General features: G+C 38.6%; 1 protein-coding gene across 6 annotated transcripts in view; it reads right to left on the reverse strand.

The window, feature by feature from the left end:
• MAPK6 (mitogen-activated protein kinase 6) overlaps positions 1-23,467 on the reverse strand; it is a 38,438-nt gene that overhangs the window by 13,277 nt on the left and 1,694 nt on the right. For 3 of the 6 annotated variants that reach the window (XM_040620629.1, XM_040620631.1, XM_008705980.2), the window contains 2 exons: positions 4,477-5,666; positions 2,828-2,972 (listed from right to left, as the gene is read on the reverse strand). In XM_040620629.1, the coding sequence (XP_040476563.1) occupies positions 2,828-2,972; positions 4,477-5,031 (700 nt within the window). In that variant the 5' untranslated portion in view covers positions 5,032-5,666. Of the gene's footprint in view, positions 1-2,822; positions 2,973-4,476; positions 5,667-19,894; positions 19,939-23,467 lie in introns of those variants that run through there. The other 3 variants (XM_040620632.1, XM_040620630.1, XM_040620633.1) reach the window with 2 other exon arrangements.

Raw genomic sequence — 23,467 nt, forward strand, 5'->3', positions numbered from 1 at the left:
TAAATATTTCTCCAAAAAAGATAGACAAATTTCCAGTGTTCAGCATTATTACTCATTAGAGAAATGCAAATCAAAACCACGAGGTACTACTTCATATTCAAAAAGGCAACTATAAGATAGACTACACTTTAAATAATTGTTGGTGAGAATGTGGAGAAATTGGAAGCCTCATACAGGACTGGTGGCAATGTAAAGTGTTATGACTACTTTGGAAAATGGTCTGGCATTTCTTCAAAAATAGTTAAACAGAGTTATCATATGACACAGTAATTCCATTCTTAAGTGTATACACACCCAACAGAATGGAAAACATACATCTACACAAAAACTGTACCCTAATGTACATAGTAGCATCATTAATAACCAAAAAGAACAAAAAAACCCAAATTTCCATAAACTGATGAATGAATAAACAAAGCATGACATATACACAGAATGGAATTATTTGGCCATAAAAAGATGATGAACTGATACATGTTATAACATGGATGAACCTCCAAAATATTATGCTAAGTGAAAGAGGCCAGTCATAAGACCACAAGTTATATGATTTATTTATATGCAATGTCCAGAACAGGCACATCTATAGAGACATAAAGTAGATTAGTACTTGCCAGGAGCTGGAAGAAGGGGGAAATGCGAAGTGAATGCTAATGGTTACAGGGTATCTTCTGGGGGAGGGGAACAAAAATGTTCTAAAATTAGATGGTTATACAATCCTGTGAAGATACTAAAAAATACTCAACTGTACACTTCAAATGGGTGAACTGTCTGGCATTTGAATTACATATTGATAGGACTTTTTTTAAAAAAAAGATAAAACAGCTTTCTCCTTGCTCTCTTTGAGAAAGCATTATGGGGAAAGCCAGCTACAATATTGTGAAGACACTCAAGCAATCCTATAGAGAAGCCTGCATGGTGATAAACTGAGGCCTCCTGCTAACAGCCATGTGAGTAAGCTACCTAGAAATGGAAAAAAAGGGCAGGGGGGGGCGGGGGGAGGCGCCTGGGTGGCTCAATAGGTTAAACATCTGCCTTCGGCTCAGATCATGATCTCAGGGTACTGAGCCCCATGTCAGGCTCCCTGCTTGATGGGGAGCCTCTTGCTCCCTCTGCCCCTGCTGCTTGTGCTTGCTCGCTCCCTCTGTCAAATAAATAAATAAAATCTTAAAAAAAAAAAAAATCTATCTAGAAGTGGATCTTTCCTGCCCCAGTAAAGCCTTCGGATCAGTGTAGGCCCTTGACTACAACATCTTGATTAAGCAACTCTGAGCTAGAACCACCTAGCTAAGTCACCTCCCAATTCCTGACCCATACAAACGTGCAGATAATAAATGTTTATTGTTTAAGCCAGTGTGCTTTGAGGTAGTTGGTCATGAAGCAACAAGTAATACAATAATTATTTTATATGTTGGAAGGTACCTGAATATATCAGGAATATAACCTCCAATTACAGTACTGTTCCTAGGGAAAAAATTCAATCCACTCAACCGTTTAGTTTCCAGGTATTTTCTCAAAGTCTGCTAAATTGAAATTTAATTACTAATCACACATCACAGAAGAAATTTCAGATAAGTTTAGGGGGGAAACTACAAAAGATTAGTTAATGTTATGTAAGCTGAGTGGTGCACGAAGTACCAGCATTACAAAAAATTTAAGCGCATTTATGCATACCATCCTTTCTTCAATAATGCTCTCCTATGCACCCTTATCTTTCTCTTATTAATCCTTCTTTTGTAAGCAGACCCTGCTCCATTCCCTTTCTTCTGCTCTTAGCACAATCTGGAAGTGGTGGGAGGGCCACTCTAAGATTGGTTAGAGAGAAAAACAGTAACGTCAAAAGAGAGAAAAAGACCTAAATCACCATCATGTCACTTCTCTAACTAAAAAATCTTTCAGTACCCTACTATTTCCTAGTTTTCCAAATGGAAATTCCTCTGCCTAGTTTCTAAGTATTCTGGCCCTATTTTAACTAGTCATAAATGTGTTCATTATTTGACACCTTGCTTTCATCCAACTTTTCTCACTAATTTATGCACATACATGATTTCTTTCATCCAACTTTTCTCACTGATTCAGGCTCATACCCTCATTTATATAATACCATTTTTTTTCTCTCTCTTCCTCCCACCAAAATTCTTCACTATTCCTATATAGTGAAAAATCTTTTGACTTTACGCCTTTTGTTCTAGACATCACTGATGAAGGCTCTAAGTCCGCAGCTCTTATAATCTGTACTTAATAATTTTATACAAACTCATACTTTGCTTTACAACACCTGATGTTTTTCGTGGGTTATTCCCTCCTTCCCATCTTGACTAAATTCTCTCTCTCACACTTTTGTGGACTCCCTCATAGCACCAAACTTAGCAAAAAATCACTTGTTTGGCAGTTTCTGAAAGATCACAGCAGTCAGGCAACAAGGTACGGCAGTTCAGGCAACAGGGATGATAGGGGACAAAGAATTACTGCATTTTCAGTGACCGCTAAAAATTTTCACAAGGAGTGACTGACAGCATTACGCAATTCAGGTATCATTTAACACAGATTACCAACAAGCATTGTGAATCTACAAAATATAAAATTATGTTTAAGAAACAAGATAAATACAAAAGAACACTAGAATTCTGACTAAATTTGTTGAGTGAACAATTCAGTGAATATATTAGTAAGTTTAAAAAAATTTTTAACATTAAAACACCATTCGTTCATTTTAATATCACAGACTACAAGAAACTGTGTTAAATCTTATATACATCTTGCTTCATAGACACATGCAAAATTATTTGAGGTAATTTTTTTCCATATATTTTATAAAATTTCTAACCTGCAAAGAGGGTTTTACCAGTCAGCATTTCAGCAAAGATGCAGCCTGCAGCCCACATATCAATGGCTTTAGTATAATTATTAGGAGAAAGTAAAAGACGTGGAGACCTGTACCATTTAGTAACCAATCCTTCAGAAAGATGACCCTGAAAAAGAAACAAAAACATACTTTAACTTTTTACTTTAGCTGAAGAACAGTACATAAAACTTGATTCATTCAAGAGTCACTGATCTTAAAAAAAAAGTACTTGTGAAATCCTAAAACAGTACTGTTCATTTCTATGTCATTTTCAAGGCTCTTGTACCTTTCAGGCTGAATGGAGGTTAAACTGCCCCTGGGATATAGCATCTATAAGATGATGTTCACATGAGGTCTGCTGACCAAAACAGACCGTAAGAATTTAGTGCTGATTCTATGTCACACATTCAAAACATGTTTCAGAAGAGGAGCTATTTTTCACTTCAAGTCTTAAGTTACTTAAGGAGCAGGGATGTTTTAAATCAACGAAGGACTGGTAAAGAAGAGCACCTGAGGTGTTACTTACAAACCAACGTCAACCTCCTGACAACCCAGGAGACCCAGCTCTACTACATACCCCATTCCTAATCTATTTTACTATTTTACATTTATAAAGCATTTAACAAAAACAGTTATACGTTAAAAAAAAAAAAACCCAAAAAACAAAAAACAAACAAAAAACAGTTATACGTGTATGACCTTACTTGATCCTTAAAACAACCCTGAAAAATTATGAAGGTAGATAGTAACTCCGTTTTAGAGGGGCGGTAACATTCATAGACTAGGGAATCTGCTTAAGGTCATATAGCTTAAGTGGATGCAGAAATGGAACTCAATTTTAGATAGTTGAACTCTTAGTTCAGTGTTCTATCCACAATACTTTACTGTCACCCATAAAAAAGATGTGGTAGTCATCCATTTCATTTTAATACTAAATTTCTACATTCAAATTTTTAAAAAATTAAGTTATACTTAATGTGACATGATACATGTGAATGAAAAGATTTGCTTGTTTGTTTAGACATGTGCTATGGGAAGCCAAGCAAGCAGGGAGTTCCTAGAGGTTCTTTATAACCAAAGGAGCTCCACTTTAATATTTTAAACATCAGGGTCCCACAGACAATTTCATCTGAAAACTAAAAGACCAAAGTTCAGCTCAGGTTACTATGAATCCTTTTAGCTATTCTTACTCACATTTTATCTTTATGCAAATTTAGATACTGAACAAAATTAATTTTGCGTAAACAAGGCCTAACAGAATAGTAGAGACTCAGGGACAAAAGATCTAGAAGTTGAAACAGAAGCCCTTCTTACCTTCAGATAGAACCACAATTCTGCCCTAAACACATAAGAATATATCCCCCTTCTAAATAAGGGAGAGTTTGTTATAACAAATAACCATACACTTCTAGGAATTTGTATGTAATTAGGATCGCACTCCAATTTCCTTTTATAAACAGATGGAGATTCTGAATGAAAGCAGATCTGTATCAGAAAAAAAGATACTATGTAAAGTTTAATACAATTAACGACAAAAATCTGTCACAATATACTAAGTAGATACAAGTACCTATTCCTTCCTGATGATGTCCATCAGTTAAGAGGGGTGTCTCAGCTAGCTTTCCACATACCTTATGGGAATAGTGGGGATCCATGATCCGTGCAAGACCAAAGTCACCAATCTTCAGCACCAAGTCTTCAGTATTAATGAAAAGATTAGCTGGTTTGAGATCTCTGTGCAGTACATTTGCAGAGTGAATATATTTGAGCCCACGTAGCAGCTGATACATGAAAAGCCTGGCATGCTCTTCCAGTAACGGGCCCTGCTCCAGCACATTAGCCAAGTCTGTCTCCATGTACTCCTGAACAATGTAGACACTGTTCAGTTCGGTAAGAGAGCCCACATCGTCTGTTAACTGGCTTCCACTAGGACCAAGAATTTCAAACACTTTCACAATGTTATCATGGTCAAGTCTTCTAATAATTTTGATTTCACGTAGCGCATGTTTGACACTCTGGGGATCAGTAAGGACAATTTTCTTGATGGCTACTCTTTTGTCACAGTCATTGTCTACAGCAGAAAAAACCAAGCCATTGCCTCCACAACCCAATGGTTTTAAGTCCATATACCTAGAGCCCAGATCAAAACCATGAATGTTCATGAGACTTTCAAATTTCTCTGCCATTCTGAAACCGTTACTATTGCCTCTTCCTTTCGAATTGTTGAACTTGTGTAAACAAGGAAGAAAACTGACATCAAAAGGAAAGATCTTTCAAAAAAGGAAAAGAAAAATAATTTTGCTTCCACAGCAAGATGATTTCTTGATGTTCATTGCATATGCCAACCAGGCCCGTTGAGTTCCCCTTAGATTTAAAGCTCAAAAGGCTCTACTCATATTGAGAATTAAAAAGATTGCAGTACTCATAGTTCAAGAAAGGGGCAGCAACTCTGCAGACATTTAAAGAAAACACTCAAGAAACTCAAACGGAATGAAATGACATACTATGCACTCAGATTTACCGTGCTAAACGATTGAACATTTAACGAAAATGTGAATAAATATGCACACAACAGGCTTCTATGAACATTCTCCTCACAGTGCAGATACATTCAGTGTTGGACTGGTCCTGAGCAGCATCATTCTAAGGTGCTGGTAAGCACTATTTCCGTTTTGCCTCTTTTCTTCCTTTGTTGCTGTATATTTCAACAGGAAGCCCTGGTGGCTGTTGGTTAACAGAAGATGTCTTTTGTTAGTGATCAGGTGGCTCCAGCTCACCACAATCACAATCAAAGCTACCGTCCATCTTACTCTGATAAAACCTGGAGGATGAGAAAAAAGAAGGAAGGGTCACCGCCGCAGGAAATACTAAACACTCCTCAACTTTGTAAAATGACACGAATTGGGCATTTAGCTATAAACGAACTGGTACATTTAACTTATTTATTTATAGTTACTAAATGGAAAGATGACCCTTAATCAAAAATAGCTATCCATGTTGTAAGCAATTCACCATGTACTGGGCTCAGACTCTAGATCCCACCACATTAGACCCTTTATAATATTTACGGTCATTGGGTTGTACCATTTCTTAAATGCCAATGAGCAAAGGAAGGTTCACAGTACTTTTACAGAACTCCTTAGAATTTTTTGAGGAGTACAACATTAGTACCATTTCTCTTAAAAAACCATATGAGCCTGAAAAGTGTTAGTTCCTTAAAGAACGTGTTTACTTATTAACTACACCGATCAACACTCAATGAACAAAAAATCAGTACAAATAAGAAATCTGCGGAGTACACTCTTCAATTTACAGAAGCGTGAACTCGAACAGTGACTAAATCAATGAAAAGGTGTCTACCTTCACTGATAATCAGAAAAATTAAACTACCTCAAGAAGATAACATTTCAGATTAAAAAAACATTTTTAAGAGTCTGTTATTATCAAGTCTGAAGAGGAATGTGGAAAAACAAGAACTTTCATACAATCCTGGTGAGTTTAAATTAGTAAAGAACGTCAAAGAGCAATTTGGAATAAATACATACTTAAGTAAGTAGCATACTATGACTTGGCTATTTTTCTTCAAAAAACACTCCCTAGAGAAATACTTGCAAATGAACATAAAAATGGCCACTTTTTTTTTTGTAATGGCAAAATATTAAAAACAGCCTAAACATTCAACAAGTTGAGAATAAATGAGTTATATTCAGAGTGGACTATTATATATAGTAAAGTGAACAGAGATGGTTGAAAACACCATACACTAAATTTAAAAAGCAAATTGCAGATAGAAATGTACATGCTGAAACCACTTACTTCAGGTTTATAAGCATGTACAGTGTTACTTTATGAGTGCATATACGTGGCAAAAGTATTAAAAACATACGGCTGTAAGTACCAAATTCATGATAACCATTACTTTGAGGAATGAGGGAAGCGATTACCATCAGGGTGGGATTACACAGTATGCTCCAACTACATCTTTAACGTGTTATTTCTTTAAAAAAAATGTGTGGAAGTATGACAAGTTATTAGAATCTTATAGAGCTCAGAGATACGCATATGAAGAACTCAAATCATAGTGGGGGAAGACAGGCTGGCAAATAAGCAAAACACAGATCAGATGGCAGTAAGTGAGGTAAATAAATAAAAGAGAAAGAGGCCAGGGAGAGTGGTTAGGGAATGCCTCTAGTAAGGTGGTACTGGGAGCAAAGCTCTAAAGTGGGTGGGCCTTAGGGGTGCTCTGCGGGAGTAACTGCTGCAGACGCAGGGGCCAGTACATGAAAGCCAAAGGATGAGTATGCGTCTCATGTCTAAGAAACAACTAGGTGGCCAATGCAGTAGCTCATTCAAGTGTACAGGCCTATAAGCAAGTAATACAGCCTAAACCTTAAATGGAAAGGCTTCTTGCTGCTGCTTTTTGATCTAAAAGCTGGTATAGGTGTACATACAGTGTTATTTTCCGATTGGGTCTGAAGAAATTGGAAGTGGGACAGATACAATATTCAGTTATTCAAAGGGCTAATCATTTAAAGGCAATGAGAAACTGTATCAATACATGAAATAAAGCAGCCCGTTCTGAACCTGAATTATGCGACAACTTTCAATCGCCTTCAGGTGTGGCTTAAGAGAACTGCTAGGACTCTCAAACACATCAGCTGTTTCACAGGGGTGAAGCTTTTATACAACAGGGAATCTGCCTTTTCCTTCCTGCTACATATGCCCACATAACTCCATGTGGAAATACAAGAATCTGAAAAATACAAGGTAACAGCTACTTGCCACAATCTGAGCAAATCTTCAAGAAATCCACATACATTACAACTGTGTGAAAGAGAAACTGATTAAGTCAGAGACTGAGTAGATAATGACCCTTAGGGCAACAGCTTTTTATTTTTTTATGTTTTAAGATTTTATTTATTTGACAGAGAGAGAGACAGCCAGCGAGAGAGGGAACACAAGCAGGGGGAGTGGGAGAGGAAGAAGCAGGCTCCCAGCAGAGGAGCCTGATGTGGGGCTCGATCCCAGGACGCCGGAATAACGCCTGAGCCGAAGGAAGAAGACGCTTAACGACTGAGCCACCCAGGCGCCCCGGCAACAGCTTTTTAAAAAGATATATGAGAGAGAGAAAGTACGCATGCAGGCGTGCACAAGAGAGGGAAAGTGGGGAGGGACAGAAGTAGAGAATCCCAAGCCGACTCCCCTGCTAAGCGCAGTGCCTGAAGCCAGACATTGGGGGCAAAATCTCACAGCCCTGAGATCATGACCGGAGCCAAAATCAAGAGTCGAACGCTTAACCAACTGAGCCACCCAGGCACCCCAGCAACATCTTTATTTAATAAAAATTGATATTTACTATCGCTGAGTTCTTTTAATAAATATGAGCACTTCTTGTATCTGTTTAATGATGTAAAGGACAATAGCATAAGAGCGTTCTTTGTTTTACTCTAACAAAGAGTTTCTTCTGTTTTCAAATTTTTGTCTGCTTCTCAGAAATCAAGGGGGAAAAAACCAAGCACACTCCTAAAAATTCTGTATTTTGTCAGTCTGTATAAAACATTTAAAAGTTAAAAGTTTGCAAATAAAGTTTTGAATTAAAAAAATATTTCAGACTTTTAAAGGGCTTTATTTTTTTTTTTAAGATTTTGGTTTTTTTTATTTATTTGACAGAGACAGCCAGCAAGAGAGGGAACACAAGCAGGGGGAGTGGGAGAGGAAGAAGCAGGCTCCTAGCACAGGAGCCTGATGTGGGGCTCGATCCCAGAACGCTGGGTTCACGCCCTGAGCCAAAGGCAGACACTTAACGACTGCGCCACTCAGGCGCCCCTTAAAGGGCTTTAATTAATACTGTCTCCCCTTCCCAATTTTTCTATTTTTATACATCTTGATACTTCCAGTTCCCTACCAAATATCCTTTTAAAAACAGTATTTTTTCGAGGCTCCAATATTTCTGAAATTTTACATTTCTAGTCTCCACCTGAAATAGAATGTTTGTTCATACAAACACACATGCGCACGCATACTTTCTTCTTTGTTCTTGCCCTTCTGTAGACAATCCCTTAAAGCTCTACTTTTAAGTTTTTGATAAATGTACATTTTAAAGTCAGTTCTACAGACTTGACATAAGAACAGTAAAATCTCTAAGTACTCTCTCAAGCTCCTAGTTCCCTAGTAGAGCAATCAGAGTCAAGCACAAATAATTTAGCTTTGCTAAAAATGACACCACTATTATTTGACAGAGTAGCACTATAACAGGAACTGCAGCCAGATTATTGGAGAGAGGTATGAGAATGAGAGATCTCCACTCAAGACCTCCACCCACATCTGCTCTCTTTAAATTATAGTGAAACCAGGAAGCATCACACACCAGAAACTACAAGGATGACAATGCCTTTTCAGAAATCTCAGTGACTGGTCAGCACTTAACAGGGGTGGAGAGTAGGTAAAAATTCATCTTGAGGAAGGCAGGAACTTGTGCCTAGGCTGAGAACTGCAGAGTCCTCATAGATTCAGATGATGACTATACTGAAGACTTGAAATAGACTTTACAGAAATACGAGACCACTCTAAAGAAAGAAAGGAATATTAATCACCCAAACTATAATTCTAGGTAAGAATTATACCAATAAAAAATTAGGGGGGTGGGCGGAAGAGACCAATAGCAGTGCTTGCCCAGTGATCAGCCTCACTGCTCTGCACTATTCTTCAAAATCCTTCAATAACAGACCAAAAGCTACTGAAGCATGTTTTCATCCAGGAGCTTGGAAAGTAAGCCCACCTTAAGCAGTAAGTTGAAGGTAATGTTACACTTCTGCATGATAAAGTGGATCCAGTAAATGTTTCCAATTCAGTCATGCTCCATTCAGCAAGTATTTGCTAATTATATGTTATATACCTGTCAATATACTAGGTACTGGGGATAAAAGGTACGTAAAAACAGACTTGTGCCCTGCCCTCATGGGGTTTGCAGTATGGTTGGAGATAAACAATTATAAATTAACAACAGGAAAAAGGGGGAGGCAAAAGGGACAAGTGGTACTAAGGAAGGGTACAGGACGCTATGAGAGCCTGCACACTGGGGGATCTGACCTAATTAGGGAGATCGGAATGTATGCCTCTGGAAGCCATAAAAAGGCTTAGTGACCATGAAGACAGCTTCCTCCTTACCACCCTGATACCAAATTGTGATGTCTCCAACTACTTTCATTTTCCACACCAATCATGGAGTTCTTTGGCCTGGCTAAAGTATGTAGTTACAACTCAACTGGACCAGCAGATTACTGGTCAGAGCACCTTCCATCCATATCAATAACCTCTAGAAATGTCCCATTTACACCACTTTCTCTATCATCTTTCATGTTTAACTTCATAAAAGCCAAGCTCAAGGAAAGATCTGGGGTTCCATATTATTTTTGCATTTCCGCACACTTCAAGGGAGGAAAATGAAAACTAAGATGAGACAGTAACTTAAAATAACTCTTCCCAGCATCCAATTTCTCTGCCTCCAAATGTTACCTACTCCTACCAACCTCAGCACTGATACTGTGTTGCTTGGAGAGGAATCCTTAATTAAATTTTAATTAGCTGGGCCAATATTTTGCTTTTAACAACAACTGGGTGAAAAAAATGAATTTTAGTGAATGATTTGTAAGAGTAACATTGGCTTGGGGTGCCTGGGTGGCTCAGTCGGTTAAGTGTCTGACTCTTGATTTTGGCCCAGGTCACCCATCCAACCCTGAGACAATCTCCACTCAGCTAGGAGTCTGCTTGGGATTCTCTTTCTCGCTCCCTATGCCCCTCCCCCAACTCTCTCTCTCTCATGCTCTCTCAATAAATAAATCTTTAAAAAATAATAATAAAGTTGGCTTTATGCTTTCCCTTTGGCTTTCTTTCCATCATAAAATGAAGTAAAAGTTTTCTACGTAGCCCAGTCTGGGTACCAGCTTCGTACATTTATAAGGCAGTTAGTTCCCTGAAACTGCATTAGCCACACTGGTCTCCTCAAGCACTTTCTTCCTTTAATCACCACCTGCTTTCTGTCACTTAGCCTACCCCCAAGCCAAGAGAAATACAGGTACTCTGAGTCAAGCCGAAGTATATTCAGTAAAGTTATAAAATGCAAAAGAAAGAAGACAACAGAATAACTTCATTCTGCCCCATCTCCCCATTCTATAGAAACTGGATTTTCCTTCCCTTCTTACCTAAGAACAACTTGGCCACATATCGGAAAAGGAGTCTGGATGTGCAAAGCAAGTCTGAGGTGGGAGCCTTAAACATAAAGGTTACTTATCTGGTTTTCTCTTCTATCTTCCACTCGGCTGCTTATCAGGCAAATGTTGACATGGGTCACCTGGCCTGATCACAAGCACTGAAAGCTCTCCACCTCCCTCCTCCTCAATGGCAAGCCTCCCTCCTCCTCAATGGCTCTTGCCTATTTTGCTCTTCTCCAGGGTCAAGCGAGTAACTTGAGTTAACTGGAATCCAGCCAGCCTCACATCTCCTCAGCCAAAATCCAGTTGCTTTTGGAGAGAAGGGCAAGGTTGAGCTCTACTTAAATTCACATAGGACTATCTCTTAACCCTGGCACAGAGAGGTGTTGTTATAGCAAATTCATCCTTCCCTAAGATCGTATCTCAAGCTCTCATCAAATCTACTATGTTTCTAAGGCAGAGAAGGCCAAAGGCTACAGCTTAACTGCTTATTCACAGGCATTCTCGACAAGGCCCTTGGCTGATGTAACGTAGCCCTTAGAGGTAGATCCCTCTCAGGATCTGGACCTCAAGGAGGATCATGGTGTAGACTAATGTCAATGAATGATCTTAGTCATCTGGGGGGCGGGGGGAGGACCTTAAAACTAAAACACCAAAGCCTAACAGGCCTTGCACCTGCTATCAGTAACCAGTGTGTGCTATGGAGCAAACTTATGAAGTCAAAGAGAATTACTTGGCTTCTAATAAAGTACCCAATATTTTTAAAAAACTCTTCTACTTCCGACTTCTGTTCTTAAATTGTCTAAACCTTTGCCTAAATACACTTTAACATTACGGACTTGCATTTGCCTTTGACTATTTAGAAAGCCATTACAAAATAAAGTCATTATGTTTACTCTGATGCCCATCTCTGGTTGCTATTTCTTCTCACGAATCTATATTAGAATATAAGAACTCCACAGACCAGATAAATTGGTCAAAAAATCTCTAAGGACCCTTCCAATTCTCAGTCTATCATCTGTGAAACCCCAGTACAAGTCTTTCATTTGACTGGTCGTTTGTTCCCAAGCACTTATTATGGTGGTATGCCCAGACTGGGAGATACATGATTCAAATTTCTATATACTAAACATTAAACAAACACAATCCTCTCTATATACTTATGGCTGGAAATTTTAAAATAATTATAACCCTTCATCTCCTCTCCTATCTTTCTCCTGCCTGAGCCCTCATTTCTAAGACTCCTCTCCTAACTCATGTTAAGGAAACACTGGAGCAAATATATATAAACATGAGACATGTGGACAGCCTCCTTCTTCAAGTATCTTTGGCCATCTGAGGATTCCAACCAGACGACAATTAATATAAATTTCTGTAGCATTCAGGATAGGTTAGAAAAGTGTACAGTTAACAAATAACCCCCAACATCTCACTGACTTACAACAGAAGTTTTAAGTCTTGCTAATGCAACGAATCCAACGTAGCTGTCATCCAAGTTGTCTTAACTACCTACCAGCTCTGCCCATTACCACTCAATGTGCTAGAAGTGGGAATATCTCATTGGTCTAAAGCTTCATCCACAAATGACACATTTGAAAATGCTCACATTTTACTGACCATGGCAGATTACATGGTCACACCTGCTTCAAGGGAGTAGGAAAATGCAATACCAACATGGTCTTAGAAGCAGAGAACCCAGATGTTCTGAACAGCTTTGACTAAAACAGCTTCAATTCTGCCATCCATCCATTACATTTTTAGTCTACCAAACCCTACTGAGTGTTTACCATATGCCAGACATTGTTTTAGGCATAAAGGTATAGCAGGGGTCAACATAGGTTAAAAAAAAAAAAATCACTCTGACCTCATAAGCACAAACTCCCAGATCATTGTAGTAGATTCCTCCCTGTTCCACTAACATTTCTTCCTCCTCTCTTTTCTAATACTATTCTCCTTCCCTTGTCTTAGGCCATCCTTCCCCCGTCTAGTCTAATCTCTATTCTTCAGATGCCTCTATTCTTCCAGGGTGCCATTTCCCAGGGCATCACCTTACCATTTCCCCCTCCCTCCACTTTGCTGTATGTTGTTCTATTTTAAAATAAAAGGTCTGAGGGGTGCCTGGGTGGCTCCGTCGGTTGAGTGTGTCTGACTCTTGATTTCAGCTCAGATCACGATCTCAGTGTCGTGGGCTTAAGCCCCATGTCGGGCTCCATACTCATCATGGAGTCTGCTTGAGTTTCTCTCCCTCCACCCCTCCCCCTACTCTGTCTCTCAAATAAATAAATCTTTAAAAAAATAAAAAATAAAACAAAAGGTTTGAAACTCAGTCGCTTTACTAACACTTTCTGAGCATAGCACCTGGGTACTTAGCAGGCACTTTACAAACTGTACCGAGTGAATTAATATAAACAGCATATTTTATTTGACAGTAGAACATTTTGGAGAAGCCAAGCTCTACCCTCAATTTTTTCAGAATCTGATCACACTCTGACCCACCATGGGGAACATCAGTGATGACTCCTAGATATGGTACTTTCTCCTTTCCAGGAATTCCCCCCAGGAGCTTCACCCTATGGTAAACACATAGGTTTGTCAACACATGAAGAAAGCAATGATTTCAACTCACTCAGACTGAAGAAAAAGAAGAAAACTTCAACTTTGTTATAGCTCCTGTTTTATTTTGTTGAGGTAGTAAGAAGGAATTATGCCACTGAAATAGTGTTTTATATTAGCAGACAAGCAGGATTCTATAAAAAGTCCCATCAGCCCATGTGATACCAAGTAGGTATCATGAAGATACATGAGACCTTGACATTATTCTGATTATTCTTCAGTTCATCCCAGCAGGCTCTATGGCATTTAGCACCACAGCTTTCCAGACTGCACACCAAATGTAACTGCTGTCGTTTTTCAGCGAACCCTAGTGAGGGTATGAAGAAGGCCACAACATGCAAGGCCGTCCATACGAAATACTTCTGGACTCTCATCATGCTTGATGCTTGATTAGAGAGTACCCAATTTTTAAAAAATGAATCAGAACAGCATATAACTTTCCCGGAATACCCTTCCTCCTTTGTTTCTCATTTTCTCCAAGGCTGAACAAAGCTTACAAGATAAAAAAGTGTAAGTTTCTGATCAGATTCGCACTAAAGTTTGGCACCATTGAAAAATTCTGCTCCGGTTTCACTAAGACCATACTAAAAAAGGGAAAAAAACGAGTTAGAGAGATCTGACATCGAGTCCGGGATCCGTGGCTAAATTAGCTTATAATCAAAGCAGTTCCCATTTCTAGGCCTCAGTTCGTCATCAGGTAAACGACGCAGCTAAACTACGTGACTGCTGTGGCCTCTTCCAGCTCTAAAGTTTTATAATTTCAGGATTTAAATAATTCAGGATTCTGATTAGAATGCAGAAAAATTACAAGACACCATTACTCACACCCTATATCATGATGCGCTGGATAAGCTATAATATTGTAGTTTTTGAAAAACCCATCAGGAAAGCTAAAGATGCCAAGAAATCTAAACTAAATATTAGAAAATATTAAGGCCTTCATGAAAAAGAGACCATGGCTATTCTCATTCCTGGCAAGTGGCAAAGCAAGGTATTTTCCACTAACAGAGTTGACAAGAAACCAGCCAAATTTATAACCAACTTTTAATAGCTGTATGTGGTTGCAACTAACAGATTAGAATCCAGAGGAGGCCCAGTTGTAAGTTCCACCTGCCAACTCTTCCCCACAGGTCCTCACTGAGAGCAAAAGTCTGAGCGCAAGGTGGGAATGCTGAGAGAGAATCTCACGAAGCATACAGGCTTCCACCACAACCGAGGCATCTTCTCTGAAGGTGGGGACAAGCCAGGAAGCAGGAGATAAACCCCTCCAATGCATTCTGAGTACAAGGCAGACATTCTTCCTAAGGCAAATAAACAGGGCACAAACATGAAGTAAGGAAAACCTGAAGTGGTATTAGAAAGCAAAGAGAATGTCCAAGCAGTCCAAAGACCTGGTAGCTAAGCTGAACAGGTTCAAAAAGCTGATGGTATAGAAGTATATAAAGAGATAATAGAAAAAACTTTCCAAAACTGGGGATGTCTGGGTGGCACAGCTGGTTAAGTGTCTGATTCTTGGTTTCAGCTCAGGTCATGATCTCAGGGTTGTGAGATCGAGCGCCATGTCTGGCTCCACGCTTAGCCCAGAGTCTGCTTAAGATCCTCTTTCCCTCTCCCTTTGCCCTTCCTGGCTCCTGTTCTCTCTTTCTCTAAAATAAGTAAATCTTTAAAAAATAAAACAAGGACACCTGGGTGGCTCAGTCAGTTAAGCATCTACCTTGGGCTCAGGTCATGATCCCAGTGTCCTGGGATCAAGTCCCACATCAGGCTCCTTGCTTAGCAGGGAGTCTGCTTCCTCCTCTGCCTGCTGCTCCCCCTGCTTGTGTGTGTGCACTCTCTATCTGACAAAATCTTTGAAAAAAATAAATAAATAACAAAACAAAACAGAATTTTCCATAACTGATGAAAGACACCTACTCACAGACCCAAGTATTCAATGAACTGCAAGCAGGATGAATACAAAGAAACCCATACCTAGGTATATCATAGTCAAACTTTGAAAATGGGGTGGTGGGGGTGGGGAGAGCAACTCTTAAAAGCAACCCGGTAAAAGAGAGTTAACTATATACTAGGGAAGTACAATAGGAGTGATGGCTGATTTATCACTAGAAACGATGCAAGCCAGAAGAGAATAGAACGTCATTTTTCAAGAGCCAAAAAAGAGAAATATCAACCCAGAATTTTGTACTTAGGGAAATGAAGATGAAATGAAGATGAAATAAAGACATTTTCAAAGAGACAAAAGTGAAAAGAATTGGGTCTCCCTCATGATGTGGGAAACAAAGGCAGAAGAAAAATTTAAATTTCCTTACTACCCACAGCCCATTGACAAGTCCTTGAAACAGGCAGGGTGACATTCCTCTAGGGACTCAACTGCCTCGATGCTGACACTTTGCTAAGGGCAAAAGGCAATCCTAGCTCAACCCCCCCCCCAAGGAATTTTGGAAACTTCCTTTATGTCTAAACCCTCCCCCACTGATATACATCTGAAGGGTCTCACGACTAAGGTTTTATTAGAAAGTAATAAATGACCTTTTCCTAACAATAGGTAGCCCCTTCAAGGTCCTGGAAACCTTGCTTCCAAATTCCTTAGAGATTTACGCTAATCCCTAAACCCCTAACTTGAAAGTATATAATAGGCCACTCTTCATGACCCCAGTGCAGCTCTTTCTGCCCATGGGTCCTGTCCCCGTGCTTTAATAAAATCACCTTTTTGCACCAAAGACGTCTCAAGAATTCCTTCTTGGCCGTCGGCTTTGAACCTTAACATCTTTCCTACATCACCTCAGACTTTTGCTAAAGAAATGCTAAAAGTCCTTACACTGAAGGAAAATGACAACAAATGGAACCTGCATAAAGGAACAAAATCTCCAGAAGATATAAATAATTAGAAATTATAAAAGGTCTTTAAAAACAAAAAGAAAACTTATCTACATTTTTTTTAAGACTTTATTTATTTGAGAGGGCGTACACATACAGGAGCAGGGGGAGGCGCAGAGGCAGAGGGAGAAACAGACTCCCCGTGGAGCAGGGAGCCTGACCCAGGGCTCCATCCCAAGACCCTGGGATCATGACCTGAGCTGAAGGCGGATGCTTAACTGACTGAGCCACCCAACCACCCCCTGTCTACATGTTTAAATGTCTTTAAGAGACTACTGATTAATATTTAAAGCAAAACAATAATGTATTGTGAGGTTTACAGCAAATGTAGAAATAAAATATAAGACAAGAGCACAAAGGGGTTGGAAGGGGGTGAACTGAATCATGAGATCATAAGGTTTACAGTACTGGTGGAGTAGTTTAGATTATTTTAAAAAGACTATGATAACCAGTGAAAGGTTCATGGGTCATCTTTAAACACCTTCTTCCTCTTTGGTCATTATGTTTACTTAATAACATGCCCATCAATGGAGAGTAAAAGGAAGAATAAAAAGAAAACTAAATAAATTACCAACTGCAAGCAGTTTTTGTGTACTTTTAAATCAATCATAGTACCATGACAGACTCATGGGTAGTTCCAAAGGAAATGGAAATTAACCATGTTCATCAAGATAAACATATTTTATTTTTTTAAAGATTTTATTTATTGCCAGAAAGAGAAAGCGAGTACAAGCAGGAAGAGCAGCAGGAAGGAGGAGAAGCAGGCTCCCTGCTGAGCAAGGACTCCGATGTGGGACTCGATCCCAGGACCCTGTGATCATGACCTGAGCTGAAGGCCAACGCTTAACTGAGCCACCCAGGCATCCTAAACATAAATATTTTAACTGAAATAACTTTGAGGGGCTGTACTTTCTTTCTTTTTTTTTTTTTTTAAGATTTTATTTATTTATTCGACAGAGATAGAGACAGCCAGCAAGAGAGGGAACACAAGCAGGGGGAGTGGAAGAGGAAGAAGCAGGCTCATAGTGGAGGAGCCTGATGTGGGGCTCGATCCCATAACGCCGGGATCACGCCCTGAGCCGAAGGCAGACGCTTAACCGCTGTGCCACCCAGGCGCCTGAGGGGCTGTACTTTCTGCTTCAAATGTATACACTTTTAAGACAGTAAAAAATTATACTATGGAATATGGTCCCAAAGTTCAAACTGGAGGATATCAATATGTTTGGTACATATTTATCCCACATTATGAACTATTATAAAAGCAATTAATGAAAAAAAGATTTGTTTATATAATAAAGGCGCTGGATGTAAGAACAGAATTTTTAATATCTGAATTTTCAAAGAATATAAAAAAATAGCAAGCTTGATTAAGAATGTATTATGTGAGAAGCATTGTACTGGACATACACCCTTATACTAAATCCTAACTACACTGTAAAATGGGTTTTATGATCTTTATTTCAGAGAATTTAAATAATGCATTCAACGTCAAACATCAGTGAGAGAGCCATGATCTGAATTCTCAGATTGTAAACCAAAGCCCAAGACCTTCTCTCAAATAATAATGAATTTTTTTTTATTGACCAGTACACACTCCCTCACCTTTTTGAGAGTCTATTTCCTACAGACAGGACATTCTTCTGCATAACCAAAATTTAATCATCAAAATCAGGAAATTAACACTAATTTACTGGAGACCAAGAGAATTTGGTGATGGATTAGACATGGAGGATAAAGGGAAGAGGACTTAAGGCTAACTCCTTAAATGCCAATTACTGAGATGGGGAAAACTGGGAGAATGATATGGGAAAGAGTTCTATTTTGGATACATTAAGCCTATTCATATAGTGTCTATTTTAGATAACTGAGTGGTAACATCAAGCACGTAATTTGATAATGTGTCTGGAGCTCAGGTGAGAAGTCTAAACGTAAATCTGAGAATTACCCACATGTAGATAGTACTTAATAAACTGAATGAGACCACAGGGGGGAAGAATTTAGAAAGGGGGGGAGGGCAGGAACTAACCTCTGGGATATGCCAATACATGGAGGCAAGTAGACAACAGAAACCTGTGAAAACTTACGACAAGGTGTGAGGTAGGAGAAAAACAAGAATATGTCTCATAAGCTAAGAAAAGCGGGCGAATATGCGGAAAACAGTGGTCAACTATACTGAAAGCTGTTACAAGATCCTGTAAGATGGATTTGGTCAAAGTCGCTGGTATCTTGATGAGAGCAATTTCAAGTGGTAAGATGGTTTAACAGAATTCAGTCTGGAAAAGGTTGAGGAGCAAAGTGGAGAGAACACACAAAGACAACTCTTGAAAATCTGCTTGAAAGATGATCAAAGAAATGAGAAACTAAGAAAACAGCTAGAAGAGAAAATGGAATCCGAGAGGGTTTGTAACAGAGTTCTATATCCATACTGTTCAATATGGTAGCCAATTACTGAATGAATGAAATGTGGTGAGCAGGGCTGAGAAACTAATTTTTTTCTAAATAAATTTTTATTTAAATAGCTATATCTCGGGCGCCTCGCTGGTTCAGTTGATTAAGCATCCGTCTGCCTTAGGCTCAGGTCATGATCCCGGAGTCCCAGGATCTAGCCCCACGTGGGGAATCCCTGCTCAGCGGGGAGTCTGCTTCTCCCTCGGACCTTCCCCCCTCTTGTGTACTCACTCTCTCTCAAATAAACAAAATCTTTTTAAAAAATAAATAAATAGCCACAAGTGGCCAGCGGCTACCAGATTGGACAGTAGAGTTCAGAGCACATTTGTATACTGATAAAGACAACCCAATAGAAAGGGAAAAATTCATGATGCAAGCAAGACTTCTTAAGGAGTCAAGAGAAGGAACCCAAAACACAAGCGGCAGAATCTACAAGGGATAAACATGAGTGAAGCAAAGCATGAAGTTACAGCAACTGGTGGGAGCCGATAAAATTTAAAATCAGAGTATATCAAGCCTGGTTGAAATCTCATGCATAAGACTAAATTATAGAAGGCTATAAAGCTCAGCAGGAGGGCTTGGGGAAGGTCGTTTATATCTACTGAGCATGCATTCAGAGCCAGGCATTTTCTAAGTGACAAATTACTTCTGCTACTCAGAACTCGTACCTTATAAGTCTTATTTTACAAACAAGAGTACTGATGCTCTGAGAAGTAAAGCAACTTCACTAAAATCACCTACATAGTAAATGTCAAGATTTGGACACGGGCCAGTGTGATTTACTTTAGGTTTAGATTCTTACCACTAGCTAAGGTGGGAGGTTAAGAACCAATGTTTCTACACCTGGAAATAATATAAAAAAATGGCAGATCAATCTGGCAGCTAACAAGTACCAACGAACCTGGAAGTAGTGGCCAGACGTAAAAACTGTCCTCTCCATGCTATCTGCAAGATAATTAAGGAACATTTATTTAACAACTCTTTTTAACTTTTTTTTAAATCCAAGTGAAAATACCTTTATTAAGACAAACAGGAAAACACACATTCTTGCAACTTAGATTATCTACTTCACTGAATACAAGAGTATCAATCAGAAAATTGGCAGTGCTTTATAATAACTATTAAAATCATATCTGGGCAAAAAAAATCGTATCTGGGTATATTGAAAAAGTAGGCAGTTAGAAACTGACTGTTTGTCCAATCTGTAAATGAAGGAGGCAATTATTAAACTGAGCCTAATCAGTTTTTAAATTACAGCTTAGATTGTTTTAAATTTAGTGTCGATACAAATCATCTAGCTCTGAGCCGTCCAATACGGTAGTCACTTGCTACGTGCAGCTATTTAAAAATAATTAAAATTAAATTAAAAATTCAGTTCCTCAGATGCACTAGCCACCAGTAAGTGCTCAACAGTCGTGTGTGGCTAGTTGGCTACTTCAGTGGACAACAAAGAATAGATCACTTCATCATCACAGAAAATTCTATTGAATGTTGATTAATTATATCTTCAATTTTCCCTCTGACTTTTTTCAGGAGAGCCAATAAATGGAGTAACTCAGAAGAACTGAGTTTTCCAAATCGGTCACTAACCAGCTAAGCAACTATGTATGCATCATTTAACAGTACTTCTAGAAATGAATGTGCATTTGAATCACCCGAGAATCCTGTGAAAATGTAGATTCTAATTCAGTAGGTCTTGGGATGAAGTCAAGAAATCTGCACTAACAAATTCTTAGGTGATGTTAATACTGCTGGTCCAGCAATCACACTTTGAGTACTAAGATCTTAGCTCTCTCTGGGCCTCAGTTTCCTCAACTGTCAAGTACCTGGGGCAAGATAATGGCCATGACCCCCCTGTAAACACTAACATTTTATAGTTTGTACAGAATGAAATGCAGAGATTTCACTTTCTGCAGAGGAAGTTTCTTCCCTGAAGTAAACGCGTGGATTCTAACAAACAATTATTTGTGCTACCATTTTTTTCCATGAAAAGACATACTAAATTTAAATGAAAATCAATTGAAAAATGTGATTTGCCATATAAACATTCAATCTCTGTACAACTTTTCAGAACAGGACTTAAAAGACTGACGTGTATGAAAGACACACCATTAAGACCCACCAGAGGGGTGCACTGTATTTTCTAAATACACAGCTCATGGAAGAAAAAAAATGATGCTCGACTCAGCCTGCACTACTGTTACCTTAAAAGCATCAGCTCCACATGAAGAGCCATTAACTACAATAATATTATTGTTGTTTTGTTTTTGTAAACTTTCAGTCAGGGCTCTGAGCAATAAAACTGACAAAAATCTCCATACCACTAAACAGGCTACAGAGTAATGTAACAGTCCGCCTAACAGGCTGAAGGAGCTGACACGGGGCAGCCAACAATGCCACAAGGAACTTACCTTTGGGACATCTTTCTATTTTAACGGGGGCCCTAGTGTCATACACAGTTCAAATGGGCAATGCAAACAATGAAATGGACAGCAGTGGTGTGGCTCGCCGTTTCATAAGACAGTACCTCATCGAAAGGAGACAGGCTAACATATCCAGTTTGTTCATAAATTCTGAATTATGCATGACAGGTACTTATTTATACTCTTAAAAAACAAACAAAAAACTGGAGGGCGCCTGAGTGGCTCAGTTGGTTAAGCATCTGCCTTTGGCTCATGTCATGATCCCAAGGTCTGGGGATCAAATCCCATTACAGGCTCTCTGCTCAGCAGGGAGTCCGCTTCACCCTCTTACTCTCCCTCCGTGCTTCCCCCACCTCCACACTCTCCAATAAATAAATAAAATCCTAAAAAAAAAAAAAAAAAAAAAAGGCCCCTGGAAACATATGTTCAACTCCTAGGTGACAGGATGTTTTGGAAGTCTACAACACTTTTTTATATTTGTATTTTTATATGTCCTTTAATAGGAAACATATTTTAAAGTTTAAATTAAGCTTCATTAAAGTTCTTCTATACAGATCATGTCAGACTCTTCCAAAATCTTTCCAAAGATTTAATTCACATTAACAATACACCTTACTACCTACAAAACTCTTCAAATAAATCACTCTGAGAAGATAAACAGTATACAAAGGAAACCTAAGGGACAGGGAGTTTTTTTCTTCTCACTCTTAAAACAAATCGCTATCCTCAATCTGATTTTCTCCCTCAATCTTATTTTAGGCCAACCTGCTAAATGATGGCTTTTAAAAATCAGTCAAAATATCTTATTACCAAATTTCAGTGTAGGTCCTAAATTTGGAACCCTACATTCTGCTTATCTTTAAAAAAGACTGATGGGGGCACCTGGCTGGCTCAGTCAGTGGAACATGTGACTCTTGATCTCAGGGTTGTAGGTTCGAGCCCCATGATGGGTGTAGAGATAACTTAAAAATAAAAAATTTTAAAAATCTTAAAAAAAAAAAAAAGACTAATGGAAAAGTGCCTATAACAATACCTACTTCAAGTTGTCTTTATTAAAACAGAAAACTTTTATATATCATAAATTCATACAGAAAATTCATATAGATCGGGAGAAAGCACTATTGTATAGTTCTGTCGGGGTGAAATGCTTGTGTTCAGAGTTATATCCAATTAGTACTTCTGCACCTTTACAACACTTAAACTAATCTGTAGATATTATAAAGATAACTTTTACATTACCAATGAGAACATAAGGCTAATTTCTACTCACACCATAAAATTCTTTTATAAATAATCTGTAACAAATCTTTCCCAATAATAAAGGAAGAACTGCTAGTATCAAACATTTAATTGCAGCAATTAATTTTACCTTTTTTTCCCTCTCAACAAATGTTATAGAATTCCACCTGTAGGATATCTGACCTCCTTTTACAATGCAATTTAAGAAGCCATTACTCTCAGAGAAACTGTGGCTCCTCTTGAGAGAATTATAATGTGGACAGAAACATTTTAGCCCTATCATTTAAAAAAATACAGTGTATAAAAAAAAGGGCCACGTAGCAGTCCGTGGGCAGTATGAGTCATCACCCAACTCAAAACTTGCAGCACTTCTAGGCTTCCTCCTACCAGACCCCATCCCCTTCAACAATGTACCCTGAGTCAGCAAACCTCACTATTTTGTCAGTTATGAATTCTCACGATGTTTAAATGAACTTATGCAAACACACTGCAACACATTTAGTATTAACACTTGTCATTAGAACATGTGCTGTTTCTATTACAAAATTAACCCAACTTCAAATCAATCTTCTTTAGATTCTTTCTTAATCACAAACAGTAGCCAAACACTACATTTAATCCTCCTTTGTAAGAACCTAACTCCAAAATATGGTCATATATAAAGGTTTTTATAAACAACTCTCCGTTTCCCAGAGGTTTTCTTTTTCCTGAACAGTAATATCTAAATAATAAAACATGTCCTGCTCAAATCTGGCATATTTCCTAGATGACTACAATTACTGAATTTAGAACACCAATAAGCAATTTTTACA

The sequence above is a fragment of the Ursus maritimus genome, unplaced genomic scaffold (assembly GCF_017311325.1).
Source record: "Ursus maritimus isolate PB19 unplaced genomic scaffold, ASM1731132v1 scaffold_35, whole genome shotgun sequence".
NCBI classification, from domain to species: domain Eukaryota; kingdom Metazoa; phylum Chordata; class Mammalia; order Carnivora; family Ursidae; genus Ursus; species Ursus maritimus.